Source organism: Macrotis lagotis, chromosome X (genome assembly GCF_037893015.1).
Source record: "Macrotis lagotis isolate mMagLag1 chromosome X, bilby.v1.9.chrom.fasta, whole genome shotgun sequence".
NCBI lineage: Eukaryota > Metazoa > Chordata > Mammalia > Peramelemorphia > Peramelidae > Macrotis > Macrotis lagotis.
This window is the reverse complement of record NC_133666.1, coordinates 583455588-583480005: the sequence shown is the minus strand read 5'-3', so window position 1 is coordinate 583480005 and position 24418 is coordinate 583455588. Positions and strand designations below refer to the sequence as shown.

Below are 24418 nucleotides of genomic sequence, written 5' to 3'. Positions count from 1 at the left end.
TTCCCTGTTGAATGGGTGGATGAGAAATTTGTTCCAGTGGAGATGAAAGTGGCTGAAGGAGGTACTGTGGAGCATGTAATGTGGTCAGACATCATCCACTGCATCTTGGAACATTAACATCATCCTGACTTTTGTCTTGCCATTGGACTTTGATAACTCCAGGAGAGAGGATAAGGCTGTCTACTTGGTGCAATTCTGCCTCACTTAAAGCCAATTCATGTGAAAGTCAAAATATATCATCCCACTGAAGTCACTGGTCCCCTTCAAAAATGAAGGATGGGGGCAGAAACAAGATGGTGACAGGAGAGCCTCTCAGGTGCTCTATAATATTTCAAAACTCATAAAATAAGGACTCTAACTAAATTTTTGAGAGACAGAACCCACAGAGGGATGCAGTGAGGCAGTTCTCTCCAGCTCAAGGTAACCTGGAAAATAGTAGAAAGACTCAGCTCCACGGGGTTAGAAGCACAGTCAGCCAGAGTGAAGGAACTTTAGCCTCCCAGAGGCAGCACCAGGGTGCCTGGGAGCCATGGAACTGCCAGAGTGAGCACAATAAGCCTAGCCCTCAGAACACTCAGACAGCAGCATGGCTGGGGCAGCCCAAATCCAGGAAAAGGAAGCAGGCAGAGCAAGTAAGCAGGAGCCCCCAGGCAACTAAGACTTGTATGCTAAGCCTACCAAAGGGAGGGGAGTGGAGAGAGACTTCCAAGGTCTGTCCTCTGTACCTGGAACAGGACTCTGGGGTTCTGACCACATTCAGATCCTGATTACAGTCTAGGCCCCCCATAGAACAGCAAGCTCCCCCCCACATCAGCCCTGTGGCAGAGGGGTGCACTTATGGTCATTCACAGACCAGGAGGAAAGAGAGAACTTCACATACTGAGATCCTGGGGGGGGGCTGTCCCAATAATACTCAAATGCTCAGGAAGCACCCCAAAATCAGACACAGGCTGGGGAAATGAGTAAACAGAGAAAAAAGAGGAACACTGTCTATGATTCAAAGAAGGATCAAAACACTCAATAAGAAGATGAGAAACTACAAGCTCCTGCATCTAAATACTACAAGAAAAAGAGAATTTGGGATCAGGCTATGACAGAGCTCAAAAAAGATTTTGAAAATCAAGTGAGAGAGAAATAGAATAAAAATTGAGAAAAGAAATGAAAGAGAGGCAGGGGAAACATGAAAAGTAACTTCAGCAGCTTAGTCAAGGAGAACCAAAAAAAATGTTAAAGAAAACAACATGTTAAAAACCAGCATAGGTCAAATGGATTAAAACAGTTCAAAAAGTTAATGAGATGAAGAATGCTTTAAAAAGCAGAATTGGTCAGATAGAAAAAGAAATAAGAAAGCTCTCTGAGGAAAACAAATCCTTCAGATGTAGAATGGAACTGAGGGAGGCTGCTGATTTTATAAGGAGTCAAGATACAATACTTCAAAGATAAAAGAATGAAAAATTAAAAGAAAATGTGAAATATCTCATTGAAAAAAACACCAGATCTGGAAAACAGATTCAGAAAAGATAATTTAAAAATTATTGGATTACCTGAAAGTCATGATCAGGAAAAGAGCCTTGACATCATTTTTAAAGAATTCCTACAGGAAAATTGCCCTAATATCCTAGAAGCAGAGGGCAAAAGAGAAATGGAGAGAATCCATCAATCTCCACCCAGAAAGAGATCCAATAAAACCAACCCCCAGGAATATTATAGCCAAGTTCCAGAACTCCCAAGTCAAAGAGAAAACATTACAAACATCCAGAAGGACACAATTCAAATATGATGGAGCTGCAGTCAGGATCACACAGGACTTAGCAGCAACTACATTAAAGACTCATAGGGCTTGGAATATAATATTCCAGAAGACGAAAGAGCTTGGAATGCAACCGAGAATCAACTGCCTAGCAAAACTGAACATTCTCTTTCAGGGAATAAGATGCACTTTCAATGAACCAGGACAATTTCAAATGTTCCTGTTAAAATGGCCAGAACTGAACAGAAAGTTTGATCTTCAAATACAGGACTTAGGTGAAGCATATAGAGTAGAGGAGAAGGTTAAATTATGAGGGACTTAATGATGAACTACATACATTCCTGCATAGAAAAATGACACTGATAATACTCATAAGAAACTTCTCATTTAATAGAACAAGTACAAGGAGCTTTCATAGATGAAGTACAGGAGAGAGCTGAGTTTGAAGATATAATATATTGTAAAAATGGAGTCAATGACTAAAAGGGAAATGTAATGGGAGTTAAGAGAAAGGAGAGGTGGAATAGGATAAGATATTTCATATAATAAGATTTTTTTATTATTAAAATGAGCTCTTGCAATGATATGGAAGGGGGAAGAGGGAATGAGGGAACCTTTGCTCTCATCAGAGGTGGCTCAGAGAGGAAAGAACATATATATATATTCAATGGGGTAAAAAAGGAAAGAAGGGCCACAGGGGAAAGGGGGGAATGTGAGTGATGGAAGAGAGGGTGGACCATGGAGGAGAGTGGTCAGATATAACACATTTTTTTTTTTTACTTCTTGCAAGGGTCTGGGATTGGATGGCTTGTCCGGGACATAGGGCTGGGTCATTGCTGGGCCTTAGGGGTGGTATGTGGGGTTGAGTCCTCTTGGCCCCAGGGCTGGTATTCTGTCTGCTGTGACACTCAGATATCCTATGGCAAATTTAAGAAGAGGGACAGAATGAAAGGAGAGAAAAAATATAGTATATGGTATTGGGGAAGTATGAATGGAGGGAGTTGCAATCAGCAATGGCAACAGTGGAAAAATATGGTTGTAACTTTTGTGATGGACTTATCATAAAGAATGTGATCCACCCATGACAGAGCTGGTTATTGTTGGAACACAAACTGCGGCACATTTTTCAATAATATTATTATTAATAATTTTGGAGGGGTTGTGGGGCAAGTGGGGTTAGGTGGCTTGCCCAGGGCCACACAGCTGGGTGATTGTTGGGTGTCTGAGGCCAAATCTGAACCTGAGTACTCCTTACTCCAGGGCCAGTGCTCTGTCCACTGTGCCATCTAACTGCCCTTATTATTATTATTTTTTAAATTTTAATTTTTTCTCTTTCCTTTACTTTATTGCCCATGAGGATCTATATTTTTGGGGGCTATTATGTTTACTCTTAAACAAGAATATTTTAGTAATGTATAGAAACATAATTTATACAAAAATAAAATTAAATAAAAATTAAAATTAAAAAATGAAGGATGAACACTAAGAATCCTAAAATTAATGAGGTGTCACTTAAAGTTGTGTGTTGGGATCTTTTTCTTCCTAAATAGAATTTTCCCTAATACAGCAACACTTTTATGCTCCCTTCCACACTCCTCTGGAGTTAGTCCTCCTGCCTTTCAAAGAGGGGTGAGTTGCCTATTCCTAAGAGTCAAGAGAGGAGTCCCTGGACATCATTCACACTCCTTTTCCTTCCTCTTTCTTACCTTACTTATTCCATATTTCTGACCCTTCCCCCTGGAGTCCAACACCATTAGGGTCCCTTTTTAACCCCATCCCCTCACCTGACCAATCCCAAGGATCCTGAGTGTATATGCCTGAGAATGTGTAAGGGAGGGGGTAAAGTTAGCTCAACTGCTCCAAACATTCAGAAAACTTGCAATGTGTAACACCAGGGGACTTCTCACCTCAGGAAGGGGGAAGAAAAAAAATGTCAGCAAAACTATATAACATTCAGAGGACAAGGTATTTGTGGTTGAAGAAATGCTCTGAGAACATTCCAGTTAATATAGGCTTGCTCTCAAGGGAAACATATCTCATCTCAGAACACTCCAAGAATAAGATTCCTGTGGAAGGAGACACTTTATCTGAACATTTCAGTTACTAAACAATTTTGCTCCCTGTGAAAACACATAATAATATAGCAGCCCTCCACTATAGTCCTAAACTAAAGACTTCATTGCAGTAATGAAACAGCACTGGGTTCTCAAAACCACATGTCAGTGGAGTATAAGTTTTGTCAAGCCCTCTTTATCAACTGATCCATCAATAAGAAAACATTTAGAACCCATGATATGCCTGGCATTATAGTTATAATTGCAAAAGACCTAGCAATATTTACTCTCTTTTGGCAAGGCAATGGGGTTAAATGGCTTGCCCAAGGCTGCACAGCTAGGTAAGTGTCTGAGGCCGTATTTGAACTCAGGTACTCCCAGGTACTCCTGACTCTGGGACTGCTGCTCTATCCATTGTACCACCAAACTCATTACCAAATGTTGACTCCTTAGCAAATGATGACTGTGCTTGAAATTTACTGCTTACAATAATTTACTAAATCATGGAGAAATTGTGTGTGGGTTGCAATTATAATGACATTCATGAAATTTTGACATATTATAGCAACATCATAACAGGTGATATAGGGAGGCATCCAGTATGTGTATACTCATTTCTTTTACAAACATTCCTCATCTACAGTTCTCAGGAATATATAAGAAATACAGAGACAAGAGGAAAGCTCATAAAATAATCCCATTCCTAGAATCTATTTTGTACTGCTTTTTAAAAGGAAATCAGCCAACTGAACAATCAAAAGATTCATCATTCAATCTTATGTATAATTTATAAAATAAGTATCAACGTATATTTTCTTTCATTCTTTTTACGATATAGTAAAGCATGATGTGACATGACATCACTATATATGACATTGACCTTATAGCTGGAGGATATAAAACAGCCCAATTTTGTGTTTCATAAAGATGTTTTAAAGGACCCAACCAGAACAGATGTCAATGAAACCAAAGCAAAGTAATTTTGTTGCCAACCTGCAGGAAATGTTCAAAGCAGAAATAATGTTCAAGAAGCTTAATATGGAGAACTATATTGAGAAGCTGAACTATGGAGAATCATAACTATTAAGAGTCAGAAGGGACTGTGAAGCCAATTAGTTTAATTCCTACCTGAACAGGTTTTCCCTCTACAGCATACCTCACAAATGTTCATTCAGGTTTTGCTTGAAGATTTCTAGTGAGATGCAACTCACAGTCACCTGAGGTGACCTTTCCCACTTTTGGACAAATTGGCAAACAATCCCTCATACAAAAACCCTGGTATACTTGCACCTGGAATATTGAATGGAGTTCTTGTCGATCTCCTCTCAACATAGATGATGGTTCTGGAGAAGGTCCACCACTTAGGTAGTTATGTAATCTATTAGGATGATAAAAGACAGAGAATTCACTCATTTTGCTTGATTTAAATCATTTGATCTTTAAAACTTCCATTTATGAAAACTGGAACAGAAGGTGTTTAATGTTGCAAAAAAAATTTTTATAATGAAGCATCTGAATATGTTGAGCATAAACTTGTTTACTCAATCTCATCATTCTATAAAAGGAAAAGGGCAAGGGGTTAAAAGGGAGAGGGCAGAGGGCAATCTCCTTAGAAGTTTGAATCAGATATAAGCATAGGATGGAGAAAACTTCATATGGTAGTTCATAAACTTATGTTTAAGAAGTGGGAATGTCATAAGATCAAAATGTACATTTAATTAACATTAATTAGGTATTTATTGTGTATCACTCATTGTATTCAGTGCTAGGGAGAACTCACTGTCTTATGGGGAAACAAGAAGAAAACAATTATTTGTGAATAAGATATATGCTGATCAATTGAAAATATTCTGAGAGAAAAGGCTCTATGAAAAGGCAAGACAGACAAATTAATTAAGCTATAGAATGAGACAAAGTAGTAACCAAATTCTATTGGAAGAGCAAAAAGTCATTTTTAAGAGTATGACTTAAAAAGTAGAAATTAGGGAGGAATAGTACTTCCCAACTTTCAACTATTTCCAGCAGTAGTAATCATCTAAATGATAGAATATTATTTTTAAAAATAGAAAACTGGATGTGTTATGAACAAGATAAGAATTAAAAAAAAATCAGAGTATCTGACAAATTCAAGAACATATACTATGTGGGGAAGGATTTCTTATTCTTAAATTCTTAATTATTCTTAAGTAATGATCCTCAAAACCAATTGTTGATTAATATTAATCATTATTAATTCATAATTAAAATTCATAATTATTCTTAAAATCAGAAAGTAATTGAGACTTGAAGGAAACAAAGAAAGTCAGAGACAGAGTGAGGAAAAAGAGAGTTGGAATGGAGGGCAGCCTTTGAAAATGCCGGGAAGCCAATGTGTGCAGTGAGGACTTGGTTCTCACAAGGCTCCGGAGCGGAGCTCGCAGCCCAGTTCCCCGGGACCCAGATGCCGGCCTTAGTGGCAGCCGCAGCCTCCCCCTCCGGACCAGCAGGTCGTACCGTTACTTGGGGGGGGGGAGCTGGGATTGGGGGTGGGGGTGGGAGTTAGGCAGGGCGCCTGCTCCTCAGAGAGAAGGCGGCACGAGCTGGCTATTTTCCAACGGACAGAAATGGAGGGAGACTCCTAAAGTCTTAAATGCTTTTCTTGATGTTTCGTAGAAAAATCCTGCTATTCATTTTTTCCTGTTAGATGAAGAGAATGGAAACAGAGAAAGAAAGCTGACACCACATTTGTTAAGCAAATGAAAGGAGGACCTGTTTTTGAGACTGGTTTCTGCACAGATGATTGTATCATAAATCAATAGAGAAAGTGTTATTGGAAAGACCCATTCCCAAGTAATTGTTTAATTCAGAATAGAGATACCTCATTGGAATTTAGTATTATGTCAAAAGATGAAGACAGCCTCCAGGATGCATATTTTCAAGATGCCTACTTGGAAGGCAGTGAAGCAAGCAGTGGTAATGCCCACAATAGTCCTGAGTCCCTAACTATTTGCTCTGCCCAGTTATCACCCACCACTTCAAGAAAGGCACAACCAGTAGAAGTTCCTCCTGATTCTTTGTTGAATACTTCAAGACTGACTCAACCAAGCAGGACCTACAGAATGGAAGTACAAATGCCTCCATCACAACTGGATGCTGCAAAGTCAAATACAACAATGTGGGTTAGCAATGAAACTGTAAGGGCTGCCGTGCATTCTGAAAAGACTGTACATTTGTTCTCTGGTAGAAATAAACTTCCGGATTGGTCACAGAGAACTGAAGTCAGGAATGGCATCAATGAAATGACCTCTATAAAAAGAGTGTCAAAGACTCCATCACCATCATCTTCAGTTCCCATTCACGAGATTCCAATATCAAGATCAGTAGATCCTTCTGAAGTTTTTATTAAATTTAGAAACAATAGACAGACAGAAGAAATCTCAAGCAGAAGGTCTGAAGATTTGGCTACTCCCCCTGTTTCCACTAATCCTCAACAGCATATAGAAAACTATGAAACCTACATAGAGTATATAGATAAAAGACAATTTAATTTGGGACATAGGTCAATTCTAGGAAAATTAGGTAGTTTAAGAGTAGCTTCTCTGAACACTGCTACAGATTATAGCCAGGTAGTAGCAAATTGCACTACATGGCAGGGCCATCAAAGGAGCACCACTCATGATAAAGTGCCTGAGTCCATTCAGATCCAGCAATGTAGGTTGTCCCAGGAAAGTCTAGAGGATTCTGTGCTGATGAAGTCTTGGCCAAGAAGTAGATCTCAAGGGGCCTTCACCTTCCCATCTGTTAGTTTTAGAAGACACAGAACACGTGCATGGAACTATCTCAGCGGGCAAGGAGACACATCAGAAAAGGTGAATTCAGAGAATCTTGTATCTGATTTGGATGGCTATAGAAAACAGAGTTTTAAATGGTATAGATTTACAAACCAGGAAGAACAACAAGATATCTATGAGAGATCTAGGCAACAAGAATTTCATGAGACTCTTCAAAATTCAAATGTTCCTAGAAAAGGTTCATCTTCAGAGGTATTTGGTAACTCTGCCAAGGAAGGATGGCTCCATTTTCGACAAATGGCCACTGATAAGGGAAAGCAAGTTGGTAGAAGTTTTCGCCCATGGAAACGAATGTATGTTGTCCTTCGGGGCCATTCTCTTTACTTACACAAAGATAAAAGAGAACAAACCCCATCAGAGGAAGAACAACCTATCAAAGTAAATGCTTGCTTGATAGGCATTTCCTATAGTGAAACCAAGAGGAAAAGTGTATTCAAGCTTACCAACTCAGATCGTGAATACTTATTTCAAGCTGAAGACACAGATGACATGTTAGCCTGGATAAAGACCATTCAGGAAAGTAGCAACATTAGTAAAGAGGATACTAGAGGCTCTAGAGGAAGCCTAATTAGCCAGAGAATAAAGGAATATAATAGTTTGATGAGCAAAGCAAAACAGTTGCCAAAAACACCTGGCCAAATTCTCAGTATCAGACAGACTTTCTTTGGTACCAAATCAGAACCAAAATTGAAGAGTCCATACTCTCCCAAAGAAGAATCAGAAAGAAAATTCCCCAGTAAAGGTTACATTAGTCCTTCAAAAGACAAAGGTACATGGAAAAAGAGCATTCCAAACATCATGAAGAAAACATTTAAGAAAAAACCTACTGCTGTAGGAACCTTTGGTGTCAGACTAGATAACTGTCCCCCAGCTCACACCAATCAGTACATTCCACTAATAGTTGACATATGCTGCAAATTAGTTGAAGAAAGAGGACTTGACTATATAGGTATCTACAGAGTTCCTGGAAATAATGCTGCTATCTCAAGGATGCAAGAAGAACTCAACAAAGGAACGACTGATATTAATACACAGGATGATAAATGGCAAGACTTGAATGTGATAAGCAGTTTACTGAAGTCATTCTTCAGAGAACTCCCTGAGCCACTCTTCACAAATTATAAATATGCAGACTTTATTGAAGCAAGTCGAAAAGAAGACCCCCTAGAGCGTCTAAAAGCACTAAAAAGACTAATTCATGATTTGCCTGAACATCATTATGAAACCCTTAACTTTCTCTCTGCTCATCTGAAGACAGTAGCAGAAAATTCAGAAAAAAACAAGATGGAACCAAGAAATCTAGCAATCGTTTTTGGTCCAACCCTCATTCGAACACCAGAAAATAACATGACACAAATGGTGACTCACTTACCTGATCAATACAATATTGTAGAGACCATTATTCAGCATTATGACTGGTTTTTCACAGATGAAGATGTGGAAGAGCCTCTTACAACAGTAGACTCTCAGCAAATGCCAAACAGATAATTTACTCACCAACACTAGAAGGATAAGCATATCTCCTGGAGATATATCAGGGATCTTGGGGATCCAGAAAAGATCCATCTAGCAGGAAATTATATCTTCTCTCTTTGCATCAGTCATTCATACTCCCTCTCCCTATCCTATGGGAAATTCCCTTCTAAGAAGTCATTCAGTCCAGAAACTAAATACAGAGTTTGGAAGGACTACTCAACCACTTGTGTTGGCACCTCCTCCGATTCTGTCCCACTTTTTTTTGATGATGTGACCTTTTATATTTAGGACAAATATTGATTTGAATTTGAATTTATTGTGATTCATATTGTAAATGTTCTAATTTTCAAAATTTCTCTAGATTTAAAAGCAATTCATATACAAAAATAAATCCATCCCCATGTAGTTTTTGCTCTTGAACTTATCAAATCATAGAATACTTGTTTTTTCTATACAACTACAATTCTATTTTTCTATCAGTAACAGATTTTTTGATGGGTACTATTACATGATATATTTTAAAGTTGGGAAGTTCTTGATACCTTATGCATTTTTGTTATTTTGATTAGCATTTCTTTTTCCATTATTTACTTCTGCTTTTTATAAAACTGTTGATGGTTTATAGAGCCTTTGTACATTGCTGAAACAATTTGTTTCCTGCTTTTGTTCTTGATCCCTACTGTCTACTCTTTTATTTAAAGATGTTATTTTAGAGCTGTTTAATTCAGCCTTAAAAATCAAACCTTTCTTACATTGATGGCCCATTTAATCTGAGTTTCATTAATATCAGAGTAGCTAAAATCAAATGTTCTATATATTGTATATGCCCTATATATTGTATATGCCCTAAGCCTGTCCCGCCAACTCAAGTTAATGCCAGGCAGTCAGGGAGGTATTCAGTTGTGCTAAGATCAGAATCAGCTACTTGGGACATCTGTTTAAGCCAGTAAACAGATACCTAACCCCATCTGGAAAACATTTTGGTTTTCATGAAAAACGAGGGTTACTAAATTGTTCCACGGTTCACTACTCTAGAAAATGTTTCCTAAATAACAATTACTAAAATTTTAATAAATCTTCCCCAAAACATAAAATACAAAACTCCACAATCACTGCCATGCTTTATGCTGCCAAGAACTTTGTAAGACAGTCCCCTAATCATACTATTATAGAAGTTTTTCCTTTTTGGAGAAACTTGTCTTTTTCAAAGGTAAAGAGCAAAGATTAATAAAAAATGCTCTCCTGGGATTAAAAAAATAATTGATAAAATCATGCTTAGATCAATATGCTGTTACAGTTTTCACTGATATATTGCCCTTGGAAAAAATAAGCAAATATAGGCATTACCACAGAAAAGGAATTACACTGAATGAAGGTCGAATATAATTTTGCTGTTATTCAGTCATTTTGAAATATCCAACTCTTTTTGACTCCATGGATATACTATACAGGATAATATTTTTGATATGATGTGATGCTATTTTTATTATTTTACATTCCATTATATTTCATTGTTATATTGTATATCAAGTTAGTCTGTTGTATTGTTTTGTGTGATATATATTGTATTATATTATTTACCATATCTAAATTCTCCTCCTCCTCATATGACTAATAATTTCCCCTCCTTTGTGATACATATAATTAATATTTCCCATTCATTCAAAATTCTGGTAGCTAGCTATTGACTATACTTCTCCATGATACTCCCTAGTATCTAGCTCACAATCAGAAATTTCTCTCTTCCCCAACTCCTGCCCTGATATTAAATGATGGCAAAACCCAAAATAGCCTAATCTCTCAATTCTTCAATCTAGTAATTTCCCATGGTCTATCACCTCAACTGTAAACTATAATTTTCATAGCTTTAATCTTGCCAACATCTACAATTAATACCACCTTGTGAAGTCTGAAAATTCCTTATCTGAAATGTCACCCAGTTTTCTACCTTGTTCAGTAGCTTTCCTTAAAAACCCTGTTTCTTGTTCACATAGTAACCTCTAATTTCTCAGTTCCTCAAATTTTCCTCAGACTATCAGTCCTTCATTGGATACACTATCTCTTTTCCTCATCTTAACCCCTTAACAGATGAGTTCAACTCTATATTGTCCTCAACCCTTATCATATGGCTGCATGAATCATTTGGATCACTCACTTTCACCTATATCACAATTAGACAAAGGTGGAGAAAATCATGCAAGCATTCTGACTAGGTCTACTACAAATTTATGGTAACTTCAACTAGATCTTCAGTGATATTGGGCAAACCCTCTACATCTTATCAACTTAATATCCTACACTAGACAGTAGCTATTCCAACTCTTTTCATTCCTCTTCATACCTCCCATTGATACATACCTCCTTCCTCCACTCTCTCAGCCAAGAAACTTTTCTCATATTTTAAAGGGAAAAAATGAATCTATTTGCCATATACTCCCTCTTCTGCCCTCTTCTTTATCTCATATCATACCTTCTACTTTTAACTTCTCTTTCACCAAATCTACACATGGAAGACATGACCTTTTTACCAAAGCAAACCCCTCTATTTCTACAATCTGATTCCATCTAATTTCCTTCAAAAGATTCTCCCATACTCCCAAACTTCTAATCTTCTTAGAATGTACTCCCTATTTAAATCTCACCTGTGGCTCCAAGAAGTTATAGCCTGTGCAAAGATCACACACCTGTAAAAATACTTGGGCAGACAGGGTAAAATCATGTTGAGGGTAAACAACAGGCTTCACACCCATCCATGACATACACTCATCACACCCAAAGCAGGTGAAGACTTCCTCCATCAGAATGGATGAATGATAGGAGTACCTGGGTTCAGATCCGACTTCAGACGCTTAATAATAATTACCTAGCTGTGTGGCCTTGAGCAAGCCACTCAACCCCATTTGCCTTGCAAAATCCTAAAAAAATGGATGAATGAAAACAATTTGTTCCAACAGTCATGAAGACAGCTGAAGTAAAACCTATGGAGGGCTTAGAACTCAGACATCTATATTGCAGACCCATGTTAATCATCTAGCTTTTTTGTCTTGCCACTGGACATGATGACTTTGGAAACTAGAGTGAGGCAGATATCTTTGTGCAGCACTGCCAGTGCTGTCATTGGTCACCTTTGAAAAGGAATGTCAACAGCAACTCCTTACCACATCCTCTGATACAGTGGCATTGGCATCCTTGCTGTTCCATGCACAAAATATTCCATGTCTTGACTCTAGGCATTTTCTCTCACTGTCCCCCATACTTGGAATACTCTTTCTATTCTCCTTTACTGCATGATTCCTTGGCTACCTTCAAATCTCAACTAAAATCTAATCTTCTACAAGAATCATTTGCCACCCCCTTCTTAATTTTTGTTTTACATACATTCTTCTTTATATTGTATATAGAGTCTTTGTACATATTTAGTTATTTGTTTTGCTCATTAGATTGTGAACTTGAAGTTGGGGATTATCTTTTGCCCCTTTTTGTATTCTTAAAACTTCACTAGAGTGTCTAACCCATAGTAATTCTTTTTTATAGCTATTTTTAATTGTTAATTTTATTATATTTCATTCATATGCACATTAATATTTTTAAGTTAAAAAATGTCCTTCTACCCTGCCCACCCCCTTCCCATCAGCACCAAACAATGAGGTTAGCATTATATATACATATTTTTGATAAACATATTTACAGATTAGTTATTTTTAGTATAATGAATTAGGATTAAAGGAAAGAGATACATAAGAGATAATTTTTAATAAAGCCTTCATCAGATTCAAAAGATGTTTTGTTTTTTCTTCCTCTGGATGGGGATAATATTGTCCATAGCCAGTCTAATATTGTTGGCCTAGCTCTCTGAACTGCTGAGAGAAGATGCTTCCATCAAGGTAGATCATCTCACAATGTTATTAATGTGTACATTATTTTCTTGGTTCTGCTCCCTTTGCTCAGTGTCAGATCCTGTAACTCATTCCATGCTTCTCTAGAGTTGGACTATTTATGGTTCCTTTAGAACAATACTATTCCATAGTTTTCATGTACCAAAACTGGTTTAGCCATTCCCCAATTGAGGGGCATTCCCTCAATTTCTAATTCTTTGATATACAAAAAGAGCTGCTATGAATATTTTGAAATATGTGGGACTTTTCCCATTTTTTATGATTTCTTCTGGATATAGGCCTAGAGTTGGAATTACTTGGTCAAAGCGAATGAACAGTTTATTGCTATTTGGGCATAGTATGAGCATATTGATTTCCAGAATGTTTGGTTCCATTCACACCTCCACCAGCAATGCATCAATGCCCCAATCCTCTCACAATCTCTCCAACATTGATCATTTTCCCTTTTTCTCATTTTGTCCCATAAGATAGGTTGAGGTGATACCTCATAGTTGTTTTAATTTTCATTTCTCTAATCAATAATTTTTGGATTTTAGATCTGGTAGAACTAGGTCATCTTCCTTTTCATCAGTTCCCTTGGTATTCTTGGTGTTTTGTTGTTCCAGATGAATTTGGTTAATATTTTTTTCTAGCTTGGTAAAATAGTCATTTGCTAGTTTAATTGGTATGGCACTAAATAAGTAATTTAATCGATTGGATTTGTGATTGAAAAATGAATTGAGGAGTGGATCCAGGATGAAAAGGAGGTTGTACCAATTGTTCACTGGGAGGAATGTCCCTTAACCGGAATAGGAAAATTTGGAAAAGAAGAAGGTTTGGGAGGGATGAAGATAATGACCACAGACTTAGAAATATTGAGTTCGATGTTATTTTATGGAATGCTGAGTGCCCAGCAGGCAGTTAAGAGATATGAGTCTGTAGTTCAGGAGAGGTTCTTAGTAATTCTGAGAATCATCTTTGTAGAGGTGATCATTGAATTCATGAGAGCTGATGAAAACACCAGGAGCAATAGTACTGAGGGGAAATTAAAGAGTGAGAAAGGCACAATTAGAATAGATAAAGATAGAATAAAAAAGACTGAGAAAGAAAAAGCAAAAAGGTATTACTTGGAGTTGGGACATGATAGAACAGTGTCATTAAATCCTAGCAGAAAATGGAATTTAAAATGGTCTGAGTCACAAGTACAAATAAAATAACTGAAAGAATTCAAACTGAGAGATAAATGATCCAACAGAGTTTAAGGAGAGGCATACCAAGAGCAAAGGCTAGGGTACTTTGATGTGTTAGGATACCCTGGTAATAATGAGAAAGGGACAAAACAACATAATATTATTGCACCTAAAGAAGGGAGACAATTGCCTTGGCCAAATAATGTTCCCTAGTTTTATTCCTAATAGTGTTTGGAAACATTTTTCTCATTGAAGCTGTGTGTACTTCTTGGAAAGAATTATCAGTGTTACATGAGGGTTGGGAGATGACATTTATTAGTATTGTACATTTTGCAATATTTCAGTTAAAGGGTAGGTGCTCACTGTATTGTAAGCAAGCATATAGGCTATGTATATACATACACTATAAGTCTAGATGTGGCTCACATGGAAGCAAGAGTACTGTATCTAGAGTTTCTTTTTCCATCTTTATTTCTATTTTTCAGCACTTGCCACACACAGTAGATGCTTAAAATTTGTTGAATTGAATTTTCAGTTACCATTGTTAACATGTTACATCTATCCCTTTTTTGACCTTTCTTTTTATATTTTTCTTGACAAAACTAAAAAAAATCAAATCACCTTTTATCTTTATATTTCCTCATAAGCCTCAGCTCATTCAGAACTTTTTAGTATTAAGTTATATTCAAAGTCATCTTCTTGCTACCAATTCTTGGTTCTAGCTTCTGTACATATCTTAGAAAATTAACTTGGTTGACAAATTTACTAGCAATCCATATTGGTCTCTCAGACTAGTCTTATTTTTCTTCCTTATTAGATGTGTCCTCAGAATTTCATTCTTGAGCATCTCCCATCCTTCCTGGACATTTTACTCCATAAGATCCAACTCATCTTTTCCCTCCAAACTATGAAACCTATTCTCTAAAATTCTAAAGCACATGATAGATTAAGACTAGATTTCCTCTCCTCTATTATACATCCTAGGAAGGTGTAGTCTCTTCATTCCAGGGTTCCCAACTCGTCCACCAAAGCAAACAATTCCTCTCTGTTAATGAGAATCACATAGAGTCTTCCCTAGTTTGTTTCTCATTTTTTGAAGAATTAAATTGATTTGCTTTTTGCGGGAAAAAATGAAAATTCAGCAGATATGATTTTTGTCAAGTTTCTCCTCTATTTCTCAACTAATCAGTGCAGGTATGAATTGAGTTAGTTAGTCCACAATAGGTATTACATAGTGGTTGAAGATGAAGATGAATTGTAGTTCCAAAACACTATATTCTAGCCGAAGTAGAAATCATTGACCATTTGCACCTTTCTTTAAAGGAGACTTTGATTCCTGACAAGAAATCAAAAGGGAAAGTAAGAGGTTATGTGCAGAGAGTGGTCACTTTGCAAGAGAGAAACAAAGACAGACAGACAAAGAGTACTGAGTTAATAATCTATTTGATCAGGGTGGCAAGGTGGTGTAGTGGATAGAGCATTAGCCCTGAAGTCAGGAGTACTTGAGTTCAAATATGACTTCAGTTGTGTGACCTTGGACAAGCCTCTTAACCTCATTGCCTTGCAAAAAACACCCTAAAAATAAATAAATAAATTAGATAAATAAATAGATAAAGAAATGATGTATTTGGTCCCTTAAATATTTTTACTCTAGGGATCATAATTATCAGGTTCAAGGTGCATTCCTGATTATTATTCCTTAAGGGTAAAGAAATATCTCAAGCATCATTCCTCATTTAAGTATCTGAGACCAGATTTGAACTCAAGAAGATCAATTTTCCTGACTCAAGGTCTGGCATTCTATCCACTGTGCCACCTAGCAGCTCCTGGATACCCTCAAGATACAAAGAAATAAAATGAAAGTCCCTAACCTTAATGAAAGATTATTATCAGCTCAGAATATGAAGAAGATATGGTGGGAAATTAAACTAAGATATGTAAGACATAGATCAATATTATGACTTACTATGGCATAAAAAAGAGTTGCAAACTATGTGGATAAGATAAAATAAGGCAATTAAAATGAAATTATTAATGTCAATGGCACAGTGAAAGAAAATGGAATTTGGGCTAAATTAGATATTATTGCTTGAAAAATAGTAACACAGGTAATAGGCAATAATCTTTATCTACCTGGTTGTCACACCTATAGTTTAGAGACTAAACTGACCTAAACATTCTTAGGGAGTTAAACCCTAGGAATTTTTCATTTGATTATTTTATATAACAGAAAAAAAGAGGAATTTGAACTCTGTTATTGACAAGATATGCCTTTAACATATGAGGTACATTTTGAAACACTATCTCTGAAGAATGTTTCAAAGGTTTTCTAACAATTAACAATGACAGGATTGTTGAAATAAGAGTATGAATTAAAATGACTATAAAAGGAAAAACCACTAAATTGGGGGCAGTTAAGATGGCAGCATGAAGGCAGAATTTCCCAGGAACTCCTTCCCCCTCCAGACTCCAAAAATCAACAAATGATGACTCTAGCCAAAATTTAGAGGAGTAGAACCCACAGACTGAGTGATACATTTTCCCAGTCCAAGATAACTTAGAAGTTATGTGTTTCAGCAGGACTGGGGGTTGGGGAAAAAGCCATGGCTGCAGTACAGCCCAGTCTAGCCCAGAGATCACCAGAAACAACTTGAAGGGACAGTGAGAGAACTCTGCTACACCAGATGAGTGTGGAGTGAGGGACCACTGGTTGCAGAATCTGCAGAGAGAATCTGGAGAAAGCAGCCTGCACCCACAGAGATGGTAAGGGGTCAGGGAAGACTGCAGAGATTGCTCTCCCTCAGGGTAGGACTCTGCTGTTTGCCTACACTCAGATCCAGGTTGCAATTTGGGCTTCTATAATATGATAGCAGAATCCTCCTTATAGCTCCAGGGGAGAGGGAAGTAGGTGGGGTCATCTACATATCAAAGCAAAAGCAAGAGAGCATAAGACCTTAGAGGAATAAAGGTCCCAGTGAGGTGCACCCCCCAAAAAAAACCAAAGCCTTAGAAGTGCTATCTTGGGCTGAGAAAATGAGTAAACAACAGAAAAAGAAGAATCTGACCATAGAGAATTACTTTAGTCCCATGGAAGATCAAAACACATACTCAGATATGACAAAATTGAAAATTCCATATCCAAAACCTCCAAGAGAAATAGAAAATGGGTTCAGACTATGGATAAATTCAAAAAAAGACTTTGAAAAGCAATTAATGTAGATGGAGGAAAAAATTGGGAGTAGAAATGAGAGTGATGCAGAAAAATCATGAAAACCAAATCAACAGTTTGGTGAAAAATAAACAAAAAATACTGAAGAAAATTATATGTTAAAAACCCAGTTTGAGCCTAATGGAAAAAAGCAAAACATAATGAGAAGAATGCCTTAAAAAGCAGAATTGGCCAGCTGGAAAAGGAGATAAAAAAAGTTCTCTGAAGAAAATAACTCCTTCAAAGGCAGAATGGAATTAAAGGAAACTGATAACTTCAGAAGAAATCAGGAAAAAATAAAACTTCCAAAAAAGCCAAAAATTAGAAGAAAATATGAAGTATCTTATTGGAAAAATAACTGACCTCGAAAACAGATCCAGAAGAAATAATCTAAAAATTATTGAGCTATCTGAAAGCCACAATCTGGAGAAAAGCCTAGACTTTATTTTTCAAGAAATAATACAGCAAAATTTCCCTGAGATCCTAGAAGTAGAGGGGAAAGTAGAAATTGAGAGAATTCACTGGTCACCTCCTGAAAGAGATCCCAAGAGAAAAACTTCCAGGAATATTATAGCCAAATTCCAAAATTAGCAAATCAAAGAGAAAATTCTAAAAGCTGCCAGAAACAAACAATTCAACTACTGAGGCTCCATAGTCAGGATTACACAGGATCTGGCAGCATCTACATTAAGGGCTCATAGGTATTAGAATATGATGTTTTGGGAAGCAAAAGATCCTGGTTTTACAAACTAGAATCAACTGCCCAGCAAAACTGAACATCCTCTTTCGGGGAAAAAGATGGACTTTCTATGAACAGGGGACTGTCAAACTTTCCTATTGAAACAACCAGAGCTGAACAGAAAGTTTGATCTCCATGTATAAGGACTCTGGTGAACCATAGAGGGAATGGAGGAGAAGAACTAACTATGAGGAACTTAATGATATTGAACTGTTTATATTCCTGCATGGGAAAAAGATATTGATAACTCATATGAATTTCCTCATTTATAAGAGCTGTTAGAAGGAGCATATATAGACAGGCTATAGGAAGGAGTGGAATATAATGGTATAATAGAGTAAAAAGATGGAGTTAATGGGTGATAAAGGAAAGTACTGGGAAGAAGGGAAAGGAGATGAAGAAGAAGCTAAGAAATTTCACATAAGAGTCAAGAAAAATCTTTTTCAATGAAGTGGAAAGGGGGAAGGCAAGGGGAAATAAGTGAGCCTTCATTCTCATCAGAAATGGCTCAGAGAGGAAATTACAAACACACATTTAATAGGGTGAGGAAATCTATCTTACCCTAGAGAAAAATAAGAAGAAAGGGATGGGATAAAGGGGAATGGGGGAGGGAAGGGGGGGGGAATAGGTGATAGAAGAGAGGGAAGGTCGAGGGAGAGGGTGTTCAGATTCAACACACTTTTGGACAGGGCCAGGATGAAAGGAGAGGGAGAATAGAATAAATAAGAGTGGGGAGAAATAGAGTGGAGGTACAGTTATTAATAGCAACTGTGGGGAAAATATTGAAGCAACTTCTCTGGTGGACTTATGATAAAGAAAGCAACTCACCCCAGAGACAGAGCCATTGGAACCTGAACACAGATTGAAGTACATTTTTTTCTCTCTATGCTTGAGGTTTCTCATCTTCTTGGGGGGGGGGGTTATGTTTACTCTAATAACACATTCAATTTACATCAATGTATAGCATGAAAACAATGTAAAGACTATCAGAAAGCCGCCTGTGGCAGGGGGGAAGGGGGGAACTGTAAAATTGATAGGTACATATTACTATTATATATAACTGGAAAACAAATGAAATGTTAACAAATTAAAAAAACACTAAATTAAAAAAATTACCTAATAATAATAGTTTACATTTACAAGACACTTTTAGATTTGCAAACTCTTTCTATACATTATTTCTCTTGCTCTTCAACAATAATTTTGTTATTGTTGGTTACTATTAGTGCTTGCATTTTACAATGAGAAATCAGGAGTAGGAAAGTTAAGTGACTTGCCTAAGGCTGCACAGGAGGAATTTGTACCCAGGTCTTCCTGATTCCTGACTTTTTGACTTCATATACATATCATCTGCCATACTAAGATGCTTCTCTTATTTTTATATATCCAAAATACACTGAAAATATATTAGCCTGAAATAAATAAATAAATGAAAATACCCATTTTAAAGAACATTGTCAGATAATAGAATTCTTTATTGGGTGATCTGTTCTTCAAGCGGATATGAAAATAGGAATGTTTAAGTTGAAGAGATTCCATGAAGATCAAGTTTCTTGTACCAAGAACAAGAAAAGAAATCTGCTCATGTCATGTTTTTTACTTCCAGGCTGCTGATATGAAGCTATCATGCTTTTCCGCATAGTAGTGAAAAGTAATTAATAGAATAGCATATTCAATCAACCACAGGGTGTTGTCTCTCACGTTGCCACTGTGGTCACCAGCTGCCTCCTTGCCAAGGACCTAAGAATTAATCTATGGACATCACAGTCAAGGAACAGAAGAGATTTCTCCTACAAGCTTTAGAAAGAAATGTCTTTGGAAGTCAAAAATTACAAAGTTGGTCTCCATAGGAATAGATTAGGAACAGTAGTTCTAACATAAAGAAAATATTAGCTCAGCTTAAAATAAAACAAAACAAAGCAAAAGAGATTGTATAAGGAGAGAGAACTAACCAATTAAAAGATATACTGTATCAGCACAATGCCATTTGCATCTGGAGAATTAGGAAAGGCCTCTAGCAGAGGGTAGAATTTGAGTCCATTTTTGAAGGAAAGCATAAAAGTCAAGTTGTGGGGAGGAGCAGCAAAAATATTTTAGGCATGGGGGCTTCAGATTATCTAATCTTGCTATGATCTAACTCAGACTTTCATTTTTCCCACCATAAAAGTATGAGAAATTGTAATGTCTAGATTAAGTAAACCATCCTAGGATATTTAAGTGGTACAGTGAATAGAAAACTGCCCTGGAGTCAAGGAAATTCCTCTCTATAAATTCCTATTTGACCCTAGACACTTATTGGCTGTGTGATACTGGACAAGTTACTTAACCACATTTGCTTTAGTTTCCTCCTTATTCCAATGAGCTGGAGAAGGAAATGACAAAGCACTCCAGTCTCTTTGTCAAGAAAACCCCAAATGAGGTCACTGAGTTATGACTGAAACACAACTGAGCGACAACAAGGTAAACTATATTGTGGCATTTCCTCAATCTACTTGCCCATCTAGCACGTGCTATCCCTGTGGCTTTCCTTTTCAAGATATTAATTAGTCATACCTTTCATAAGATATCCTAGTTATTTTCCCCCTGGAATCTGATTAATAAACTTGTTCTGCAACCCTTTGAAAAATCAGATAAGGTGAGTGAAATCCCATCTATCTCTTAACTCTCACCCAGTTTCACCTGCATCTCTACCCCGCCATGAGCAACCAGTTTGTTGAAGAAAATTACACATCTCAACCTCAGTGACCGAGACCCAAGCCCCCCAAAAAGAGGCTCTTTACAGTTTCTGGTTAAGGCTCAACTCATGGGGGCCCTCATAGGAATGAAAAGATAGAGGATTCCACCCATGGAGACCCTTTCAGGAGCTCAGAGTAAAATTTATCTATTCAATCAAGAGGAAGATTGTGAAAAGCCCAAAAAAGCAGAGGTGTAAGTTTTTGGAAGCAACCACTGTAGAATTAGAGTAGAAGAACTAGTTCAGTGTATTATCAGATGGAATCCACCAGCCTCCCCTGATGCTCCCAAATGAAGCATGGAAGGCCGTTGCTCAGATGTCCATTCAGGAGAAGAAGTAATCTGCAGCCCATATGGTTTTTGTTAATTTTATAAAATTACATTTCTTCTTTAAAAAAAAAAAGACAATCAGATAAGGTATGTGAAAATATATGTGGAAGCACTTTGTAAATTTGCTATAGCCACTAAAACTTTTTTCTAAATAAAATCCTCCTTTCTCTGTTTTCCTTCATCATTTTATACTCTTCCTCTGTCTCTCTCTCTCTCTCTGTCTCTCTCTCTCTCTTCCTCTGTCTCTGTCTGTCTGTTTCTGTCTGTCTCTCTCTTCTCTCTCTCTCTCTCTCTCTCTCTCTCTCTCTCTCTGTTTTTGTCTTTGTCTCTCTGTTTTATCTCTCCATCTCTGTGTCCCTCCTTTTTCCTCTGTCTCTGTGTCTCTCTCGTCACTCTCTGTCTCTGTCTTTGCCTCTGCCTCTCTCTGTGTCTTCTGATTGTCTCCCTCTGTAATTCCACCTCCCTCTCTCTACCTTGCTGTTATACAATCCAGTAAATAGAGGACTTGTATTAAAGTTTCTTTTACAAAACATTAATTCACTGAATAGATGTTGCTTTCTTGATTTTATCAGGCTACTGATGCCAAAAGAGTCGAGATCGCTCATGGCAATGTATCAAGTAATAGTCAGCTTTGTTTCATATGATTCTTTTATATGTCCATTTTTATGCCCATGTGTAAAGATATAAATTAAGCTCATCAAGCTTACCAGTCAAAATTATCCCTTAATGAGACCAAAGATGAAGAAACCAGAGATATAATTTCCCAGAGAACGCCATATCCAAATGATGGACCTGGTATTTGACTCAGAAGGCAAGAAGATTTGACATCTTTGAAATACTGTGAAGCAATCAGTGACTTAGCTAGGAGACCTATAGAGAAAAAGACAGTGGAGTCTGAGATTCAGACTTGAAAAACAGCTAAGAGGAGTATTGATCCTTTTTTGATCAATGGAGGCATAAAGGCAGTAATGGATAGTAAGTCCTTAATTTCTATATGTCCTAGGATACTTGGGAATCCAATGAGTAGAAAATTTGATATTATAAAGTGATGTCTATAGCTCCTGAAACATTCATTTATTCATTCACTAGATATTAATTAACTATTGTTTACAAAGTCCTATGCTAGAAGGTATGAGGAAGTCAATACAAAGACAAAAAAAGGGTCACCTGAATGGTCATCTCAATTTCTCAATGCTAAATGAGACTAAGTTCCTCCCTCTAGAAATTCACAGTCAATATAGAAAATAATATATGTGGTTATAAATGATCACAATAGACATTTATTTTTTCTCTGTTGGACTGCAAAGAAATAAAATAGTGAGAGATTGTTGTAGTGGCAGCTACAACCATAAAACAAACAAGAAGGTAAGGTGGGGGGAGGGGACAGGACATGAGCAAAATAACTAGGAAGGATTACATGAAAGATGGCATTTAATTGAATGAATTAATTGAATTATATTTAGGGAAGAGAACTGAGAACAACTATACTAACTTCATTTTATAGTTGAAGAATCTTCCATAGATTCACAGAATTTCATAGACTTGGAAAGGATTTCAGAGTTCAAACTATAACTGAAAGATGAAATTTCATCTTAAAGAAACACCTTTTTCCTTGAATACCTCCAATAGGGAAGACTTATTCCCTCATAAGACAACTCATTCCACTTTTGGACAGTTCAGGTTGTTAGGAAAGAGTCCAATTTTTACTCCCTGAAAGTTTAAATCTACTTCTCAGTGGCATTTCTACATATCACTTCTATCTTGAATAAGCAAAAGAAGCCTAATCCCTCTGCTACGAGGCAAACCTTTATATGCTACTGGAAGACAGTTTTTATATTTCTTAATCATTTATTAAGCACCTCCTATGGATCAAGGGCTGTACTGGGTTCCATGAATATAAAGGCAAAGGAAAACTTAACTATCCTCAAGAAGCTTACATTCAAAATGGATAAAAGACATGTATTAGTATAAGAAATATTCAAAGTCCTTTAAGGCTGGGGTGTCCAAAAAAGGCTTCAAGAAAAAAAGAGTAACTTCAGTTGAATTTTTAAGACAGAGATTCTTAGAGACAGAAGGTGAAAAGGAAAATTATTGGAGACTTGGAGAGTCAATTCAAAGGCACAGAGAGAGATGGATGATTATGTCTGAGAAATATTGAGTAGGACAGTATAACACTGAGAATGTGGAAAATTAGAATATCTAAGAAAGCTTTGATCTAGGTTATACATCTGAATATCCTAAGGGTGAGATTCCAGTGCTATTCTGGCTAACTATCTATGGTTACTAATGTCAGTGCTTTTGAAAGAAAAACTGATAAATAGAATTATGCATAGAATAATTTTACATATATTTTGATCTATTTTGTCTAATGGTAGCTATCTCTAAAATGGTTGGAGGAAGGTAAAAAAGAGGAAAAAAAAGAAATTTACATTATAATTTTATATATTTGAAAGGAAAAGCAAGGGGTGTGTGGTTGATTTGCAGTTTTATATTCAAACATCTTTTTGTTATGCTGTTAAAGTAATGCTTATTTCAGTCGCTAAATATTATATAATAAAAAGAGGAATCAAATGAAGTCACATATAGCTTAAAAAGATATTGTCAATGTTTTTCCAAAAATATGACACCCAGAATTTGGTACCTCCCCCAATGCCAGTATCATATCTTAGACAAAAGAGATGCCCAGTACTTAGAGACTAATGATTGGTTGGATTTTCTCTCTACTTGTGAGAAAGGGTAACAGAAGTTACAAAGAAAGAGTCTTTGACTGGAGAGGAATTCATAATATTGGAATAGTCCTGATCAAGTCTAGGCATTTTTTGATAAAATAAGTTATTAATGCAAGGGTGGGAATGATGATGTTCTAAATGTTAATCCAATGGAACTCAGAGTAGAAACTTTTATTTGGGAATAGTAATTTGAATGAAAGTAGAAACAGTCATTTTGTCCAAGCCTCTCTAGTTCCTTGTAGACCACAGTATGGTTATATTTCATCATATTCTAATCTATTTCTAGAAAAATAAATACTAGAGTGGGCAGTGAAGCTGATAAAATGCTTATGCTAGAATAAGAAAAAAAGGGTTGGCCAAATATTTATTTAATGACCTCCTGAAAGAAACTTTTGTGCTTTTGCTTGGTTATCATTCCATTTTTAAGTAGCATCAACATTAAAATAAGGGGATATTTACTTAACATACTAACATATACTTAGAGATAAACATCAGTCATTCTTA

General features: G+C 36.7%; 1 protein-coding gene across 1 annotated transcript; it reads left to right on the top strand.

Moving 5' to 3' along the window:
- The first annotated feature begins 6391 nt into the window (after nt 1-6391).
- Nucleotides 6392-9505, top strand: LOC141498388 (rho GTPase-activating protein 21-like). The gene is given in 2 exon segments (XM_074201523.1): nt 6392-9115; nt 9117-9505. Coding segments are annotated over 2 exon segments (2523 nt in total). The 5' UTR covers nt 6392-6680; the 3' UTR covers nt 9205-9505.
- The last annotated feature ends 14913 nt before the right edge of the window (nt 9506-24418 follow it).